The sequence below is a fragment of the Budorcas taxicolor genome, chromosome 13, assembly GCF_023091745.1.
Source record: "Budorcas taxicolor isolate Tak-1 chromosome 13, Takin1.1, whole genome shotgun sequence".
In the NCBI taxonomy this organism is placed as follows: domain Eukaryota; kingdom Metazoa; phylum Chordata; class Mammalia; order Artiodactyla; family Bovidae; genus Budorcas; species Budorcas taxicolor.
This window is the reverse complement of record NC_068922.1, coordinates 74,477,708-74,494,118: the sequence shown is the minus strand read 5'-3', so window position 1 is coordinate 74,494,118 and position 16,411 is coordinate 74,477,708. Positions and strand designations below refer to the sequence as shown.

Below are 16,411 nucleotides of genomic sequence, written 5' to 3'. Positions count from 1 at the left end.
TCATTTCCTGAGGTTCCACGGTATCCTCCACCTGGTTCTAGGCACTTGAAAAGGTGTCATATCTAACCCTCACAACCTCCTGGGGAAAAGGCTGTTAGTGGACAAGAATCGTACATTTTTAAGACGAAGAAACCGAGGGACTTCACTCCTGGTCCAGTGGCTAAGACTGAGCTCCCAGTGCGGGGGGGCCCCAAGTTCAATCCCTGGTCAGGAAACTGGATCCCACATGCTGCAACTAAGAGTTCATAGGCCACAACTAAAGATCCTGCATGCCTCAATGAAGATGGGACGTACCGCATGCCTCAACTAAGACCCGGCACAGCCAAATAATATTAAAAAAAAAAAAAACACACACCAACAAACCTACATGTGCAAGGGCTTGGAGGGCTATAAAGGATGGTGTTTGAAGCTGCATTTTAGCTTGAACCAGAGCAGAACCACATGTAAGGTGGGGAATGAGAATGGAAGGATCAGTGGGACCTTGCTTGGCCACACTGAGTTTGGACTTTATCTATTTCGCCAAATAAATTAAAGAACAAACTAATGAACAAAGGATTGCTGGGAGTTCTATACTCCCTATACTCTGTTCCTAAAGGATCAAGTGGTTCCAATGTTTGTGTCCAAATAGGCACCCCTGGAGAGCATCACCCTTTGGCCCTGGGCCTGGCTGGGGGAGGCCTTATTTAGCCTGGCCTGGCTCCACTGAGCTTTCCTTGGGAATATCTATGTAGGGCAAGAAGGCAGCCCAGCTGCCACTGTCCGTCTGCCTTCCTTGGTGTCCAGCCCCCTTTCCCTGGCCCCAGACCATGTGTTTAGTCATCATCGTGCTCTTTCTGTTACTTGATAAGAGTCCATGAATGTTGCCCATCCCAACACCCTGGTGGACCCCGTGGATTCTCAGGGTGGTCTCCCTTTGGATTTGACCTGATCTACCCACCCCTTCACTCTCCAGGAGGCCAGCTGAGCTCCTCCAGGCATCTTCCCTGAGCTCCAGCAAAGGGCAAGCTGTCCCTGCATTTACTTAGGGAAACCTCCTCTGGTCCCCTCCCCTCCTAAAAAAGTGAATCCCCAAACCTCCTTTCCTGGACAAGGTAAGCTTGAGAGAAGAATCTACTTTCAATGTTTCTTTCTCTTCCAAGTGGACGCCTCTATTCATTTTTCCCTCCAGACAGGTCTGTCTGGAAGACTGTCTGCCCCAACTTCCCCTCAGTCAGGATGAATAAGAATCCCCAACGTGACTACAGAGATTTATGATTTACAAACCTCCCTGGTAGAAAGGGGAATAACCATAGTTGCTACCTCACAGGATGAGTATTGGGTGAGATCAGATGATTAAAACGCTTAGCACATGTGCAGCACGTCGCAGAGGTTCAGTAACTGTGGCTGTCATTTCCCCTCATGCTGTCCTGTCCCCCTCTGGTCTCTGATCCAAAGACAAAACACTCCATTTGCAAAGCACTGACTTTAAGTATTTGGCACAAGCCCGGTGACTTAAACCCAGGCTCCCGTTTACCATGGTTTCTCTGGGAGGGAGGTTATGACTGTCTCCATCTCACACACAAGGAAACTGAAGTTCAGAGTGGCATTGCCACCTGCCCACGTATGCACAGCTTGTAGAGACAGGACTTGGATCTTGGGTTTTGAACGTCAAGGCTTGTGCTCTTCCATGCTACTACGGTTGTCTCTCTTTCCTCTATCCTGATCTTCCTCACCCATCTGGGAGCAAGTGTGCTTCTTGGGGGCGGGGTGGGGGCGCTCACTAGGAGTGGCAGAGCAAGGCGGGTTCTCCTCACAAGAATCTAGGACGTCAAGGCTCGCCACCTGCTCAGAGGCTTAAATTTCTCTGCAAGGGCCCTTGGCTAAATTAGGTAATGGGCTAGGACTCTGGGAGGGGGTGGCTCACTGACCCCAGGATCTGATTGGCCAGGGCATTGGTCCTGGGGAGCAGGGAGGTGGGAGGAGAGGATGCCCCTACAAATCCGAGGGGCTAGAGCAGGCCAGGGCATCTTTGGGTGGCGGAGTACGGAGAAGGTAACCTACAGCGAAGGAGTCCAGGTGGACACGCAAAATGGTAAGGGTAAGGATCCAAAGGGACTTCCTCTCTGCCTTCACTGGAGCTCTTCTGGGCATCTCTCAGATCTGGGTGCTTGTTGGGGCAGTCACTTGGATGTTTGAAGATGGAATCTGAAGGCTCCTGGAATCCCGGTGTCTGGGAGGAAGGTTGGAAGAGGGCCTTGGACTTGTCTTGGAAGGGGATGGCTAGTGAGGACGTTCCAGGGGCCCATCCTCTAGGCTTGCTGGTTCCCTGAGATCTTCTGAGGCTTCTAGCAGTGTGGATCAGGGGACCGTGAGTGGGCTTTAGCTTGTCTCCCTTGTGGTGGAGAGGGGGTTATCCAGCAAGGCAGTGAGTGGTGGTGGGGGGATGGGCTGGAAGCCTTGCTAAAGCCCTCCTTTGGAAGACAGGAGGCCTGCTCAGGAGCAGGACCCCCAGAGCTCCAAGGGGCCAAAGATGACAGAGCAGAGTTAGAGAGATGTCACCCTCCCGGAGAGGGGCTGGGATTTGAGGCTGTGCTTCTCCTACGCGAGCCCTCCCCACTTCTCTTCAAGGAGTAACTAGACCCGGAGGGCAGCTGCTGTGGCCCATGCCTTACTAAAAATAGTCTGCCCTTCTGGCTCAGGACTGGGGAGGGGGAGGGGAGGAGGGGGAGGGGAGGAGGGGGAGGGGAGGAGGGGGAGGGGAGGAGGGGGAGGGGGAGGAGGAGGAGGAGGGGAGGAGGGAGACAGGGAGGACAGGCAGCAGCCAGCCAGCCAGCCAGCCAAAGGACTCCTAGGATGCTTCAGCACTCCCTCAGGGCCAGCCTCAGTCCAGAGCCCCGGCTGGGGTGGCTGGGCTTGGATGTGATCGGAACTCTCCAGAGCCACCTGTCACCCCCACAAGGCCCACATCCCACTCTGCCCAGCACCGAGTGGTATCTACTCTGATGACTGAGTCGGCGGAAGGAAGCTTACACCCTCTGTCTCTGCAAGTTCTGAGAGAGGGAATGTGCCTGATTCCTTGGTGGTACCAGTGCCTGGTCTATGGCCTGACCCTTGGTCAGGACTCAGTAACTTTCCGTCACATTATTATTTGTGTAACCACAAACATTTATTGAGCACCTATTAAAGTACCGGGCTTCCCTGGTGGCTGAGGTTAAAGTGTCCACAATGCGGGAGACCCGGGTTCAATCCCTGGGTTGGGAAGATCCCCTGGAGAAGGAAATGGCAACCCACTCCAGTGTTCTTGCCTGGAGAATCCCATGGAGAGAGGAGCCTGGTAGGCTACAGTCCATGGGGTTGCAAAGAGTAGGACAAGACTGAGTGACTTCACTATTAAAGTACCAAGTGTGATGAGCAGGTAGGGAACCTAGAAATCATGCTAGAATCATGCTGGCACTTTACAAAGCCTTCTCATTCGGCTGATTCCAGCTGATCCCCGAAAAGCTGCTGAGAAGAGATCAGGGGATGAGGTACATTAATGACTCGCGGAAGGTCATGGGGTGGGGGGCCCTGACTTGATTTCTGACAGACAAGTGAGACATAATCCCCAGTTCTTCAAAAGTGGGGCTGGGTGCTGTGGGGGTATGTCCAGAGTGGGGCAACTGGAAGCTGTTGCTCTGCAGGGACGTAGGGGGCACGTACAGAAATGGGGGTGCAGGAGAACGGGGTGAAGGCAGGAATGTACTCCCGTCTGTCCCTTTGACTCTTTGATGGCCCGTGTCTTCTGCAGACCGACCAGCAGGCTGAGGCCCGGTCCTACCTCAGCGAGGAGATGATCGCTGGTGAGTGGGGGTGGGCAGGCTGGCTGCTGGGAGGCGGGGTGCTGGGGAACCTGGAGTGTCTGGGCAGGTGGGGAGAGAGTATGTGGATGTGAGGCTGACAGTCTCGCCAGGCTCACCTCGGCTCTCTGCCCTCCTCGCCCTGGCAGAGTTCAAGGCCGCCTTCGACATGTTTGACGCGGACGGCGGCGGGGACATCAGCGTCAAGGAGCTGGGCACCGTGATGAGGATGCTGGGCCAGACACCCACCAAAGAGGAGCTGGACGCCATCATCGAAGAGGTGGATGAGGATGGTGAGCCGGCGGCCCTCGGGAGGCGACGTGGGAGGGTGGGTGGCGTGGCAGCCAGGGCTGGGCCCACTCACCACCCGCTCCCCTCAGGCAGCGGCACCATCGACTTCGAGGAGTTCTTGGTCATGATGGTGCGCCAGATGAAAGAGGACGCCAAGGGCAAGAGCGAAGAGGAGCTGGCTGAGTGTTTCCGCATCTTCGACAAGTGCGTTGGGGGCCCTGGGAACAGCCAAGGCGCGGAGCAGTCTGAATCTGGCCCTCAGGGCCCGAAGGTTCCGGGGGGGGGGGGGGCGGATGGGGGTGCAGGCGGGGGGCGTGGCGCGGGAGGCTCGCCCCTGCGGGCCCTGAGAGCCCCGCGCCCAGGCCCTACACGCCCGCAGGAACGCGGACGGCTACATCGACGCCGAGGAGCTGGCGGAGATTTTCCGAGCCTCCGGGGAGCACGTGACAGACGAGGAGCTCGAATCCCTGATGAAGGACGGGGACAAGAACAACGACGGCCGTATTGACTTCGACGGTGAGGGTCTGGGGCGCGCGGGGACCGGGGCGCGGGGACGGGAGCCCCCGGAGCTTCGCGCCCCGGCGGGCGTCCTCCGCCTCGAGGGCGGGGCGGGGCGGGGCGGGGCGGGGCGGGGCCAGGTTCCTCCCCGCCTCCCGCGGGCCGGTTTTGTGCAATGCATCCGCTAATAGCCGGGCGCCCCGTCTAAGAGGCTGGGCCCGCCCCCTGCCCCGGGGACCTGGCCTCGTCCGCCGCGGGGAGACTCGTAAGCGCCCCTCCGTCTTCTTTCCTGCAGAGTTCCTGAAGATGATGGAGGGCGTGCAGTAAGAAGTCGGCCCTTGCAGCCACCGACACCGCTCGGCCCTCTGGCGTGGGCGGTGCCGCCCCCCTGAGCCGCTTTCGTCCCTCCGCCCCGGGAGGGAGGCGCGGCCCCTTCTGGGGATGTGTCTGAAAGGAATAAAAGGAAACATTGCAAAGCTCGTGGTCTGAGTAGAGGGGAGGACCGGGACGGATCCAGTGTCCGGGGCCGCCTGGTTGGGTCACCGTCCAGGGCGCCGCAAGGCTGGAGCCGCCCGAGAGTCCTCGGGTCCGAGCGCAGCGGGACCCAGGAACCCGAGGTGGCGTTCCATGCCCTCGGAAGTTTCGCGACTGAGCGTGCGTGACAGCTTAGCTGAGGGGCTGTGTGGCGCCTGGCGCTTCCAGGGTCCCCTCTGCTTCTAGAATCAAATCCAGATTCCATCCCCTCCTTCTCACAGTTGCTCCTCCCCTCGACAGGCTTCGGCCTCTCTCTCTTGCTCTGCAGGTGGGGTGCACTTTAAGCCCTTGGGCCTTTGCACACTTTGTTCTCTCTCCTTGGACTGCCCTTCTTCCTCTTATTAAAACCTTGGCAAATCCTTCAACTCAGCTCAGATGCCGTCTCCAAGATATCACGACCCATCTCAGATACCATCACGTCCTTCCTCGATCCGTGCGCTGACTGGCTGCACTCTGGCGACCAGAGCTCTTCTGGAAACAACTCAATGATAGTGAGAGCCGGGTCGAAGCTAATTAGGTGCAGTGGTAGTTTGGCTTTGGTCAGGCTAAGTCTGAATCCTCATTGCTGGTGACAAACCACTCTCTGCTCCCTATCCTAATCTGTAAGATGGGGACAATGACAGTACATAGCTTTGGCCTTCCCTGGTGGCTCAGCTGGTAAAGAATTCGCCTGCTGTGTGGGAGATCTGGGTTTGATCCTTGGGTTGGGAAGATCCCCTGGAGAGGGAGAAGGCTACCCACTCCAATATTCTGGCCTGGAGAATTCTATGGATTGTACAGTCCATGGGGTTCCAAAGAGTCAGACAGGACTGAGTGACTTTCACTTTCACAGGGTTGGAAGGACTAGTTAATGTGTACCAAGTGCTTAGAACAGAGACTGGCACAGAGTCAGCATACAGTAAATCCTTTTAGTAATGTCGTTATCATCTTGAAACATTGAACTCCTGTTTATCACTCTAGCTGTCTCTCTCCAACTCTGTGTTTTCTTCTCCCCTTTCTGTTTCATCATGTTTCCTGATGGTATTTCCAGCCAGGAGCAGTGCTGGAGGTTAGTTATCATCCCTATGAATGCCTACTGTGTGCTGCTCATTGTCTCATTTATCCACACAACCCCAGGGACAGATGCCCTTATTTCCATTTTACAGTTGAGGAAATTAAGACCGAGTGGAATGATGTACCCAGACATATCAGTTCATTTCAGTTCAGTTGCTCAGTCGTGCCTGACTCTTTGCAACCCCATGGACTGCAGCATGCCAGGCTTCCATGTTCATCACCAACTCCTGGCGCTTGCTCAGACTGATGTCCATTGAGTTGGTGATGCCATCTAACCATCTTACCCAGACATATAGATGATAACTTAGATCAGTTCAGTTCAGTTCAGTTCAGTCGCTCAGTCGTGTCCGACTCTTTGCGACCCCATGAATTGCAGCACGCCAGGCCTGCCTGTCCATCACCATCTCCCGGAGTTCACTCAGACTCACGGCCATCGAGTCCGTGATGCCATCCAGCCATCTCATCCTCTGTCATCCCCTTTTCCTCCTGCCCCCAATCCCTCCCAGCATCAGGGTCTTTTCCAGTGAGTCAACTCTTCTCATGAGGTGGCCGAAGTACTGGAGCTTCAGCTTTAGCATCATTGCTTCCAAAGAAATCCCAGGGTTGATCTCCTTCAGAATGGACTGGTTGGATCTCCTTGCAGTCCAAGGGACTCTCAAGAGTCTTCTCCAACACCACAGTTCAAAAGCATCAATTCTTCGGCGCTCAGCCTTCTTCACAGTCCAACTCTCACAACCATACATGACCACAGGAAAAATCATAGCCTTGACTAGACGGACCTTAGTCAGCAAAGTAATGTCTCTGGTTTTGAATATACTGTCTAGGTTGGTCATAACTTTTCTTCCAAGGAGTAAGTGTCTTTTAATTTCATGGCTGCAGTCACCATCTGCAGTGATTTGGGAGCCCCAAAAAGAGAAAGTCTGCCACTGTTTCCACTGTTTCTCCATCTATTTGCCATGAAGTGATGGGACCGGATGCCATGATCTTCGTTTTTTGAATGTTGAGCTTTAAGCCAACCTTTTCACTCTCCTCTTTCACTTTCATCAAGAGGCTTTTGAGTTCCTCTTCACTTTCTGCCATAAGGGTGGTGTCATCTGCATATCTGAGGTTATTGATATTTCTCCCGACAATCTTGATTCCAGCTTGTGTTTCTTCCAGTCCAGCGTTTCTCATGATGTACTCTGCATAGAAGTTAAATAAGCAGGGTGACAATATACAGCCTTGACGTACTCCTTTTCCTATTTGGAACCAGTCTGTTGTTCCATGTCCAGTTCTAACTGTTGTTTCCTGACCTGCATACAGATTTCTCAAGAGGCAGGTCAGGTGGTCTGGTATTCCCATCTCTTTCAGAATTTTCCACAGTTTATTGTGATCCACACAGTCAAAGGCTTTGGCATAGTCAATAAAGCAGAAATAGGTGTTTTTCTGGAACTCTCTTGCTTTTCCCATGATCCAGCGGATGTTGGCAATTTGATCTCTGGTTCCTCTGCCTTTTCTAAAACCAGCTTGAACATCAGGGAGTTCATGGTTCACATATTGCTGAAGCCTGGCTTGGAGAATTTTGAGCATTACTTTACTAACATGTGAGATGAGTGCAATTGTGCAGTAGTTTGAGCATTCTTTGGCATTGCCTTAGATCAGAGGTCCCCAATCCCCAGTACCGGGTACGGTACCCATCCGGGGCCTATTAGGAACTGAGCCACACAGCAGGAGGTGAGAGGTGAGCTAGTGAGTGACGACTGACACTTCATCTGTATTCCTCGCCATTCCCCATTGCTCACATTACCGCCTGAGCTTCATGTCAGGTAAGATCAGTGGCAGTATTAGATTCTCAAAGGAGTGCAAACCCTACTGTGAACTGTGCATGTGAGGGATCTAGATTGCACAAGAATCTAATGCCTGATGATCTGATTCTGTTATGGTGAGTTATATAATTATATATCACAATGTAATAATAATAGAAATGTAGGGTGCTTGAATCATCCTGAAACCACTCCCCCTCCACCACTCTGGTCGGTGGAAAATTGTCTTCCATGAAACTGGTCCCTGGTGCCCAAAAGGCTAGGGACCGCTGACCTAGACGATATGGCTGTGAGGTGGAAACAGGAGTAGGACTACCTGTTGACAGTTCTTCCTGGGTGTCCTGAGTGCTTCAAACTGGCTCTGCCATAAATTGATAAATCTCCCTCCTCCATCTTGTCTTGTGGTACCTTTCTCAGAGATGAGACCCAAGTCAGAAATTCTGGAGCTCATTTCCCACCTCTAATTTACTTACTGGGCCCCACCACTTTGTCTCCCTACCACTTCATTCCTCCTCTCCAAGCCCACTGAACGTCATAACTCAGGTCACCACCATTGCTTACCAGGCTATTGATAATGGTAGCGAACTTCCTTCCAGCCATTCACTGCCTAGACAGACGGTGGCCAGAAGGATCTTTCCAAAACCAAATCTGATCATGTCACTGCCCTGCTCAAGGCTTCATGAACTGCCTATTACCTCCCGCATGGCCGAGTTTCCTTCTCCAGAGAGCCTTCTTTGACCCTCCTCTCTTCGTTAGGTGCCTCACTCACCTCTGAGTTCTCATAGCAACATGTGAGCCTAGCACTCAGTTTTTGTTTTTTGCCACACCACGTGGCTTATCTCAGTTCCCTGACTGGGGACTGAACCCAAGCCATGTCAGTGGAAGCCTGGAATCCTAACCACTAGACTGCCAGGAATCTCCCACATCCAGCTTTTATTTAGTGCTTTTTATGTGTCAGGCACTATTCTGAGGCACTGTTCTATCCTATGAGGTAGCTACTAATATTTCCATTTTATAGAGAGGTTTGCTCTAAGTTCCCAAGTGTGTACAAGTAATATGGGCGTGGATCAGGAATTCTAACACAGTTCTACTTTAACCACCACTTATTCCTGCTGTTGACATGCCTTTGCTTGTGTATGTGTTCAGCCGCTCAGTTGTGTTTGACTCTTTGTGACCCCATGGACTGTAGCCTGCCAGGCTCCTCCGTCCATGTGATTTCCCAGACAAGGATACTGGAGTGGGTTGCTGTTTCCTTCTCCAGGGGATCTTACCAATCCAGGGATTGGCAGGCGGAGGCTTTACCACTGAGCCTCCTGGGAAGCCCCATTGATATGTCTGTTCCCTAAACTTCACTCTCCTCGAGGACAGCACTGTGTCCTCTTCCCTGCCTTATCCCCAGCCCCCAATCTAGGGCCTTTACCTTGTAGGCACTCAACCGTTGTACTGAATGAATGCGAATAACAATCATCACAGCAGCCTAGCAGGCTACAGTCCATGGGTTCACAAGAGCTGGGCGTGACTTAGCGACTTAGCAACCACCACGACTACTTTCTCATACTTACTGAGCTAGTGTCAGAAACTGAAGTCAAACTGACTTACACAAAGAAGAGATTTGTTGAGTCATGATACTGGGATGCCAAGGCGTGAAGTGGAGGCCAGAGTTTCAGTGTCATCTCTCAGCTATTTGTCTCTGCTTGGCATTCTTTCATTTGCAGCTGTCTCCACCAGCAGCCCAGACTGACTCCCTCCTCTTTTAGCAGCTCTGCTGCTGCTGCTAAGTCACTTCAGTTGTGTCTGACTCTGTGCGACCCCATAGACAGCAGCCCACCAGGCTCCCCCGTCCCTGGGATTCTCCAGGCAAGAACTCTGGAGTGGGTTGCCATTTCCTTCTCCAATGCATGAAAGTGAAAAGTGAAAGTGAAGTTGCTCAGTCGTGTCCAACTCTTAGCGACCCCATGGACTGCAGCCTACCAGGCTCCTCCGTCCATGGGATTTTCCAGGCAAGGGTACTGAAGTGGGGTGCCATTGCCTTCTAGTAGTATTCAAGAAAGCAGTTTTACTTTCTTGGAGGGATTAGTTCTGAATGACAATGTGGAATTGGGTCTCTGTGACTGACACTTTTAGGCCACGTGACCATCTGGGGGGGATCAGACACCATGATCTAGGAAAGCACATAAGGAGGCTTCCTAAGGCAGGCAAAGACTCATCCACCTTGGCCAGTACTTAAGAACCAATTTAGTGTCAGATTCTGAGCGCTGCTCTTCTCAGATATCTCCCGGCCTGGTGATTTTTTTTCTTAAATTTTACTTATTTTTGGCTGCAGTGGGTCTCGGTTGCTGCCCACGGGCTTTCTCTAGTTACAGCAAGTGGGGCTACTCTTAGTTGCAGTGCTTGGGGTTCTTACTGCTTCTCTTTTTGCAGGGCATGGCCTCTAGGGCATGCGTGGGCTCAGGGTTTGTGGCTGGCGGACTCTGGAGTGTAGGCTCAGTAGTTGGCATACGAGCTCAGTTGCCTTGCAGCATATGGGATCTTCCTGGACCAGGGGTTGAACCTGTGTCCCCTGCATTGGCAGACAGATTCTGAACCACTGGAACACCAGGGAAGTCTGGTCTGGTGATTTTCAATTTGAGAGCGTCAGAATCATCTGGACAGATTACTGGGGCCAAGAACTTGCATATCTAGCCAGATCCAGGTGACAAGTGGAAGGACCGCACCTTGAGAAGACTGCTCTGTACCTTTAACTAGACAACAGCAATGATAACACCTGGGAGCCAGAGCCTCAGGCTCCACCCAGATGGACTGAATCAAAATTTGTATTTGAATAAAATCCCAGGAAGGTTTATATGCACAGCAGATTGAGCAACATGAGTCTAAGTTCCAAGGAGAGAGCCAACAGCACAATTTGAGATAAAGAAATTGATCAGAGGACATCTAAGTTCCAACCACAGTTCTTTCCACATGTGACAGCTTGGTCGGGGCGCAGGGATGAGGGCTAGCTGGATTAAGAGAAAAAGGTGGGTGAGAACCTTCCTGATGGTCTCCCTGTTATCTCCTCCTCCTAGCCTATCCCAGGCCTGCACAAGCAGCTGCAGACACAGTTGACCAGGCTAGGTGAGCAGGGCAACGCTTGGGCCTTGTTGGAGTGCACCTAAGTGTAAGGCCGGACCCCGGGGGCCATGATGGGCCGCCCCTCCTCTCCCTCCCTCCCGCAGGGGAAGTCCCTAACGGAAGGAGCCTCCCAGATCCTGGGGACCAATGACAGCACACTTCCCCAGGTAAAGCTGCCCCACCTCAGCCACAAAGAAGGACCTGTCAGCCCGCGACGCCTTGGCCTGGCGACCTATCCGAACCCCCGTCCGTCTAGCCTGACCATCCCTTGCAACAATCGTATAAACCACCCCCAACACGGTCAGGGTGCAGACTTCCTCCACCTGCCTCGTTCGGGCCTGGGAACCCCGCCCAGGAGTGCTTCGCCATTAAAAAGCCTATTAGACACTTTTGGTGTCCTGGTCTTTTACCTAACACTAAGCTTCTCACGGAGATCTTCCTGCAGGACCTGGGCAGGGCCCAGCACTTCAGCCTGCTGGGACCCAGCTGGTCAACACGGGGGTTTCCTTCCAGGAGCTCAAAGGCCTGTGGTGGGTCAGTGGAAAGACGGCCCAAGGGGCTGGGGCTCTGGACCAGTGGTGCAGCAAATAGAGGAAATGCTGGGAGATGGAGGAGGTGAAGGTGCCCCAGTGGAGAAGCAACCATCGTGGAGGACCTGGGCTGGGGTGACTTGTGACCTCCATCCGGAAGACTTCCCCTGGCTGTCTCCCCCAGACCCTGGGCTGGCTGTAGGGTCACCTGAATGTCCTCTTGCTCCTTCAGGGTCAAAAAATCTGTCATAAAGCGGGTAGCTGGTCCTCCTCCCAACCCTCTCCAACACACACATACACACTGTATCACTCCATTTCAGTCTTAAGATCTGGCTCAGCTTCATCTACAATACAACTGGGACAACACCTGTATTCCTGGTGTGTGTCACCACTCCATAGGATCAGCATTTTGTTTTTCTTTAAATTAGTATTGATTTATTGCCATGCTGTGTGGCTTCTGGGATCTCAGTTCCCAGGGGCTGAACCTGGGCTGCAGCAGGGAAAGCACTGACTCCTCACCACTAGACCACCAGGGAACTCCCAGAAACTAGCATTTTGTGACACCCATTTTATAGATGAGGAAACAGGTGCAGAATCATAAAATAACTCAGGTTACAAGGGAGGGAATCCTGTCACTTCCTTGCTTAGCCCTACAGCCTATCGGCTGTTTCTACTCCCTGGGCTGTGGAGCAGAGAACTCAAATCCTACACCTGATTTCTGCCGACCCTGGGCACTTCCAACCCTTGGGTAATGACAAAACAGCAACTTGCTATAAAAACCCCAAAATGTATTTATTTAATATATTCATCACAAGGGTTTAACCACACTTAATTTAAAAAACAGAAACAAAACAAAAATGACACCACAGATAAGACAAGAGTTCTGTACAGAAAATTGAGGCATGGACAGACTGCCTAAGGGAAAAAAAAAGAACACAAGGAGAGCTGGACATCCCAGGTCAGGGGTCTTGGCTGGAGACCTGCTTTGAGTAGGTTTCTTGCAGGTACTTCTTAAAGGCTGGAAGAGAACAGGCAGCTCTTGGTGACTGATGGGGACAGGGGGTGAGGTGGGCAAGAGAGCAGCAAGAATACACACGTGGGAGGACTTTGGGGAGCTCCGAGGGGTTTCCCAGCACAACGGCTTGACCCTCTGCTGGCCACCCAGACAGGTCTCCTGGATGGGTTCTGCTTCTAGGGAGTAGCTCTGCTCCCAGGGACAGGGGAGGCGCCTAGGGGCCCTGAGAGAGCAAGTCATTTGCACAAAGCTTTGCCTTCTACTTAAAATCTCCCCAAGCTCTATTAATGTGGAATGGGTTGGTTTTTCTGATTTTATAGCAAACAAGAGAACCAGACACATCAAGGAAGAGGTGGAAGTGGGTTACCACCTCCCCCTTCTCCCCGGCCCCCTAAAGCCATCAGGACACATTCCCAAGTCACTGGAATCCTCCTGTTGTTTGAAGGAGCTTCTGAAAGTTGGGGAGGGATGGTCTGGTGCCCTCAGGATGAAGGACCCACCTGTGGGGTTTTTCCAGAGCTCAGCCGCATGTGTGTTCAAAGGGCTATCAATGTTGGGCTCTGCGGGCGGAGGAAAAGAAGGGTCAGGTGTGGGTAGGAGAGGCGGCCCGGGGGGAGTCCTGACAGGTCCCCAGGTTCTGGGGGAGGGCCCGGGCCTGGCAGTCACCTCCGAGCAGACTCTGGATGGAGAGCAGGATGGTCCTGACATCATACAGGGCGGACCACTTGTCTTTCAGGATGTCCAGGCAGATGTTACCCTGGGTGTCCACGTTGGGATGGTAGCAGGGTGTGAGGAACTTCACCGTGGGTGCGTTGTAAGGGTAGCCACTGGGGAACTCCAGGGACAGTTTATACCTCAGGTCTTCATATACCTGGAGAAAGAGATTCGCGGGTTAACCCTCCTACCCCGAGCCTCAGTTCCCAGCCTAAGCTCCACATAATGGACTGCCAGGACCCCTGAGTTCATTAGGACTCTACAGAAGATGAAGCATGAAACTGGTCTGGTGCGTTCTCTCATATCTGGTGGGGTCCTCAGTGATCCTTTGGTCTAAGGCCCACCAGCCTAAGTGTGCTCAATTGTCTTTGCTGTCTGGTCCTCGGTACACATCTCAGATGGAGAGCGCTGCCTTAAACCCAGCCTCTTACTGTACTCAGGGTGACCAGGGCCACAAGCTCAGGGCACCACAGCAGACACAGAGGAGTGTCCTGGCGGGCAAGAGACGTGAAGCAGACCTGGCACCTGGATTTCACCTCCCACCTCTCCCCAGACTCAGCTTAGTCACGCTCACCTCCCTCAGCCCTGCACTTACTGTGCCAGCGGCTCCATGGATGGTCCCCACCCATTTGAAGAGGTTGTCCGATTCAGGGAAGGCAGAAATTCCTTTATCGCCAGACATCTGGGGAGGAAACACCACACATGCTGGGCTGGAAGAGTTTGCTCTTGGGGGGCCAGTCAGTGAACCCGTTCCTCTTAACCTCACATTTTGATCCAAAATAAAGCAACCGGGCCAAACTGATATGTTTTCCTGAGGGGAGTACTGGGATTTGTGGAGGTTCATTGCCAGGCTAAGAAAGGAGATGTTGTGTAGGGAAGCAGAAGGCAGCTCTGTACCTTTAGTGCTGGCTGCGGGAATTCAGTTCAACATGCTATTTTTTTTTTTTGGCTGTTCTTTGGCTTGTGGGATCTTCACTCCCTGACCAGGGATGGAACCTGGCCCAAGGCAGTGAAAGCATTGAGTCCTAACCACTGGACCACCGGGGAATTCCCTCAACATGCTATTGAGTGCTGGTTATATATGAAGCCCAGAAACTATTCACAGACTGGGAAGAGGAACAATATGGTCATTGAAGGATGTGAGTTGAGTATCTAGGGCTAATGTAGAAAACACAGTCCAGGAAGAAGTATGACAGGATTAGAAATATTAAGAAGGATGGAGAGATGGGTGTGGATAAACCTGAGGGCTTCCCTGGTGGCTCAGGGGATAAAGAATCTGCTCGCAATGCAGGAAGATCCGCTGGAGAAGGGAATGGCTACCCACTCCAGTATTCTTGCCTGGAGAGTTCCCTCAACAGAGGAGACTACCAGGCTACAGTTTATGGGGTCGCAGAGTCAGACACCACTGAGATACTAACACTTCCCTTTTTTCAAACCTTAGGGCAGGGAAGTAGGGCCAGGAAGGACAAGGAGAGGGCCTTGTATAAGAGCTGTATTTTAGGTATAACTTCACTGTGGGGGGATGGTACTGGGGAGTAGAGATTGGGGAGAAAAGGTGTATAGGTGGGGTGGATTAACTTCTTTACAGAAGAGAGAAAGGTGGACTCATCTTTTTACCCCCATGACTACCAAAGAGCCTGATTTAGCAAAGGAAGCCACTGATAAGTGACTAGGAGGTGGAAGGGTAGACCAGTTGGTTGGGGATCTGGGCACCAGTCACTCACCATGAGAGTCATCAGCTCCTGTTGCAGCCTGCAAAAAGAGTACTTGGAGTCACCTGGGAGTCTGGATGGGCCAGGACTCCAGGCATCTTCTCCCGCCCCAGTCTCTCTGGGGCAGTTGTCACGGAGGCTTTCCTCTACCCTGAAGTCGGACTCACCTGGGGGAACAGTCACCTCCATTTCCATAGGAGGGTCCTAGTGAGCCCTCACCCTCCCTAATTCGAGGATCTCGAAGGACGGATCTGGCTTACTCTTAACCCTATCTGCTTCTCTGGAATCTCTATCCGGATCTCAATTTCTCCCCTTCTTCCTCCCCGACCCCGCTCCCTCGCCGCCCTCCGGCCTAGCCACCGAGGTTCGCCGGAGTATCTTCATCTCGGCTCACTGACAGAGGATCCTGGTAGTGATCCTACCCTTTCCGTCCTCTTTCGGGAGTGTCTCTTAAGAGCAGGAGAGCTTCTGGCATGTCTCTTTAACTCCCCTATCTAACCCGTTCCAGGAGGAGGTGGGGGTCCCGGAAGTCTTCCCTCTCGGCCCCAAATGCCCAGGGCGTGCCAGGCTCGGCGGGTGTTACCTCCACACCACTCACCTCTTGCCTACGGGGCCCCTGGCAGCACCCCCACTGGGCTCAGCTCCTTTACGGGCGGCGGCGACGCTGGCGGCGGCTGGGTCGCGGTTCTGCGAAGCCATCCCGGCGGCGATGAGACGGAGATAAGCGGTACGCGGAGCTCACAGTTGCAACTGCAGGGCTGTGGGCCCGCCCGCCCGCGTTTGAATTGTAACCCTCCGGCAGCGCTAACCAATCAGTGGCTCGCTTGGGTTTGATCCAGCCAATGGGGCACTCCAGAGTGCTATGTCACCGCGCAACCGCTAGACCCACCTACCAGCGTACTACTATTGGGCAACGGAATCGGGCTTCTCACTGGCGATTGGCAGAACAGGCTGTCTTTGATTAACGAACCTGTAATGGATTGGCCGCCTTTGGAAAACGCCAACCATTAAAGGGCCTAGAAGACGTCCACGTGGGACGAATCCCTTTAGGTCAATGCTTGGCTACAGTCGGCAGCACACTGCACGCCCTGACCGAGGGTCTCCAATCTTGTGATGTGTGTGTGCTCAGTCCTAACTCTGCGACCCCACGGACTGCAGCCTACCAGGCTCCTCTGTCCATGGAACTTTCCAAGCAATACTGGAGTATGTTTCCATTTCCTACTCCTGGGGATTTTCCCAATCCAGGGATCAAACCAGTGTCTCTTGCTGTCTACTGCACTGGCAGGCGGATTCTTTACCAGCATGCCACCTGGGAAGCCACACTTGTCCCTCAAATCGG

At 53.1% G+C, this 16,411-nt stretch overlaps 2 protein-coding genes across 2 annotated transcripts; one reads left to right on the top strand and one right to left on the bottom strand.

Annotated features, from left to right (window-relative positions):
* Window positions 1–1,961: 1,961 nt before the first annotated feature.
* TNNC2 (troponin C2, fast skeletal type) lies at window positions 1,962–5,080 on the top strand. The gene is made up of 6 exons (XM_052650487.1): window positions 1,962–2,077; window positions 3,767–3,818; window positions 3,965–4,108; window positions 4,196–4,310; window positions 4,486–4,622; window positions 4,900–5,080. The coding sequence occupies exons 1-6, from the start codon at window positions 2,069–2,071 to the stop codon at window positions 4,929–4,931; spliced, it is 489 nt and encodes a 162-aa protein (XP_052506447.1). The 5' UTR covers window positions 1,962–2,068; the 3' UTR covers window positions 4,932–5,080.
* Window positions 5,081–12,458: 7,378 nt separating this feature from the next.
* Window positions 12,459–15,852, bottom strand: UBE2C (ubiquitin conjugating enzyme E2 C). The gene is made up of 6 exons (XM_052650486.1): window positions 15,671–15,852; window positions 15,085–15,112; window positions 13,956–14,042; window positions 13,313–13,517; window positions 13,147–13,206; window positions 12,459–12,649 (listed from the first exon to the last, which is right to left on the bottom strand). The coding sequence occupies exons 1-6, from the start codon at window positions 15,769–15,771 to the stop codon at window positions 12,591–12,593; spliced, it is 540 nt and encodes a 179-aa protein (XP_052506446.1). The 5' UTR covers window positions 15,772–15,852; the 3' UTR covers window positions 12,459–12,590.
* Between the last annotated feature and the right edge of the window lie 559 nt (window positions 15,853–16,411).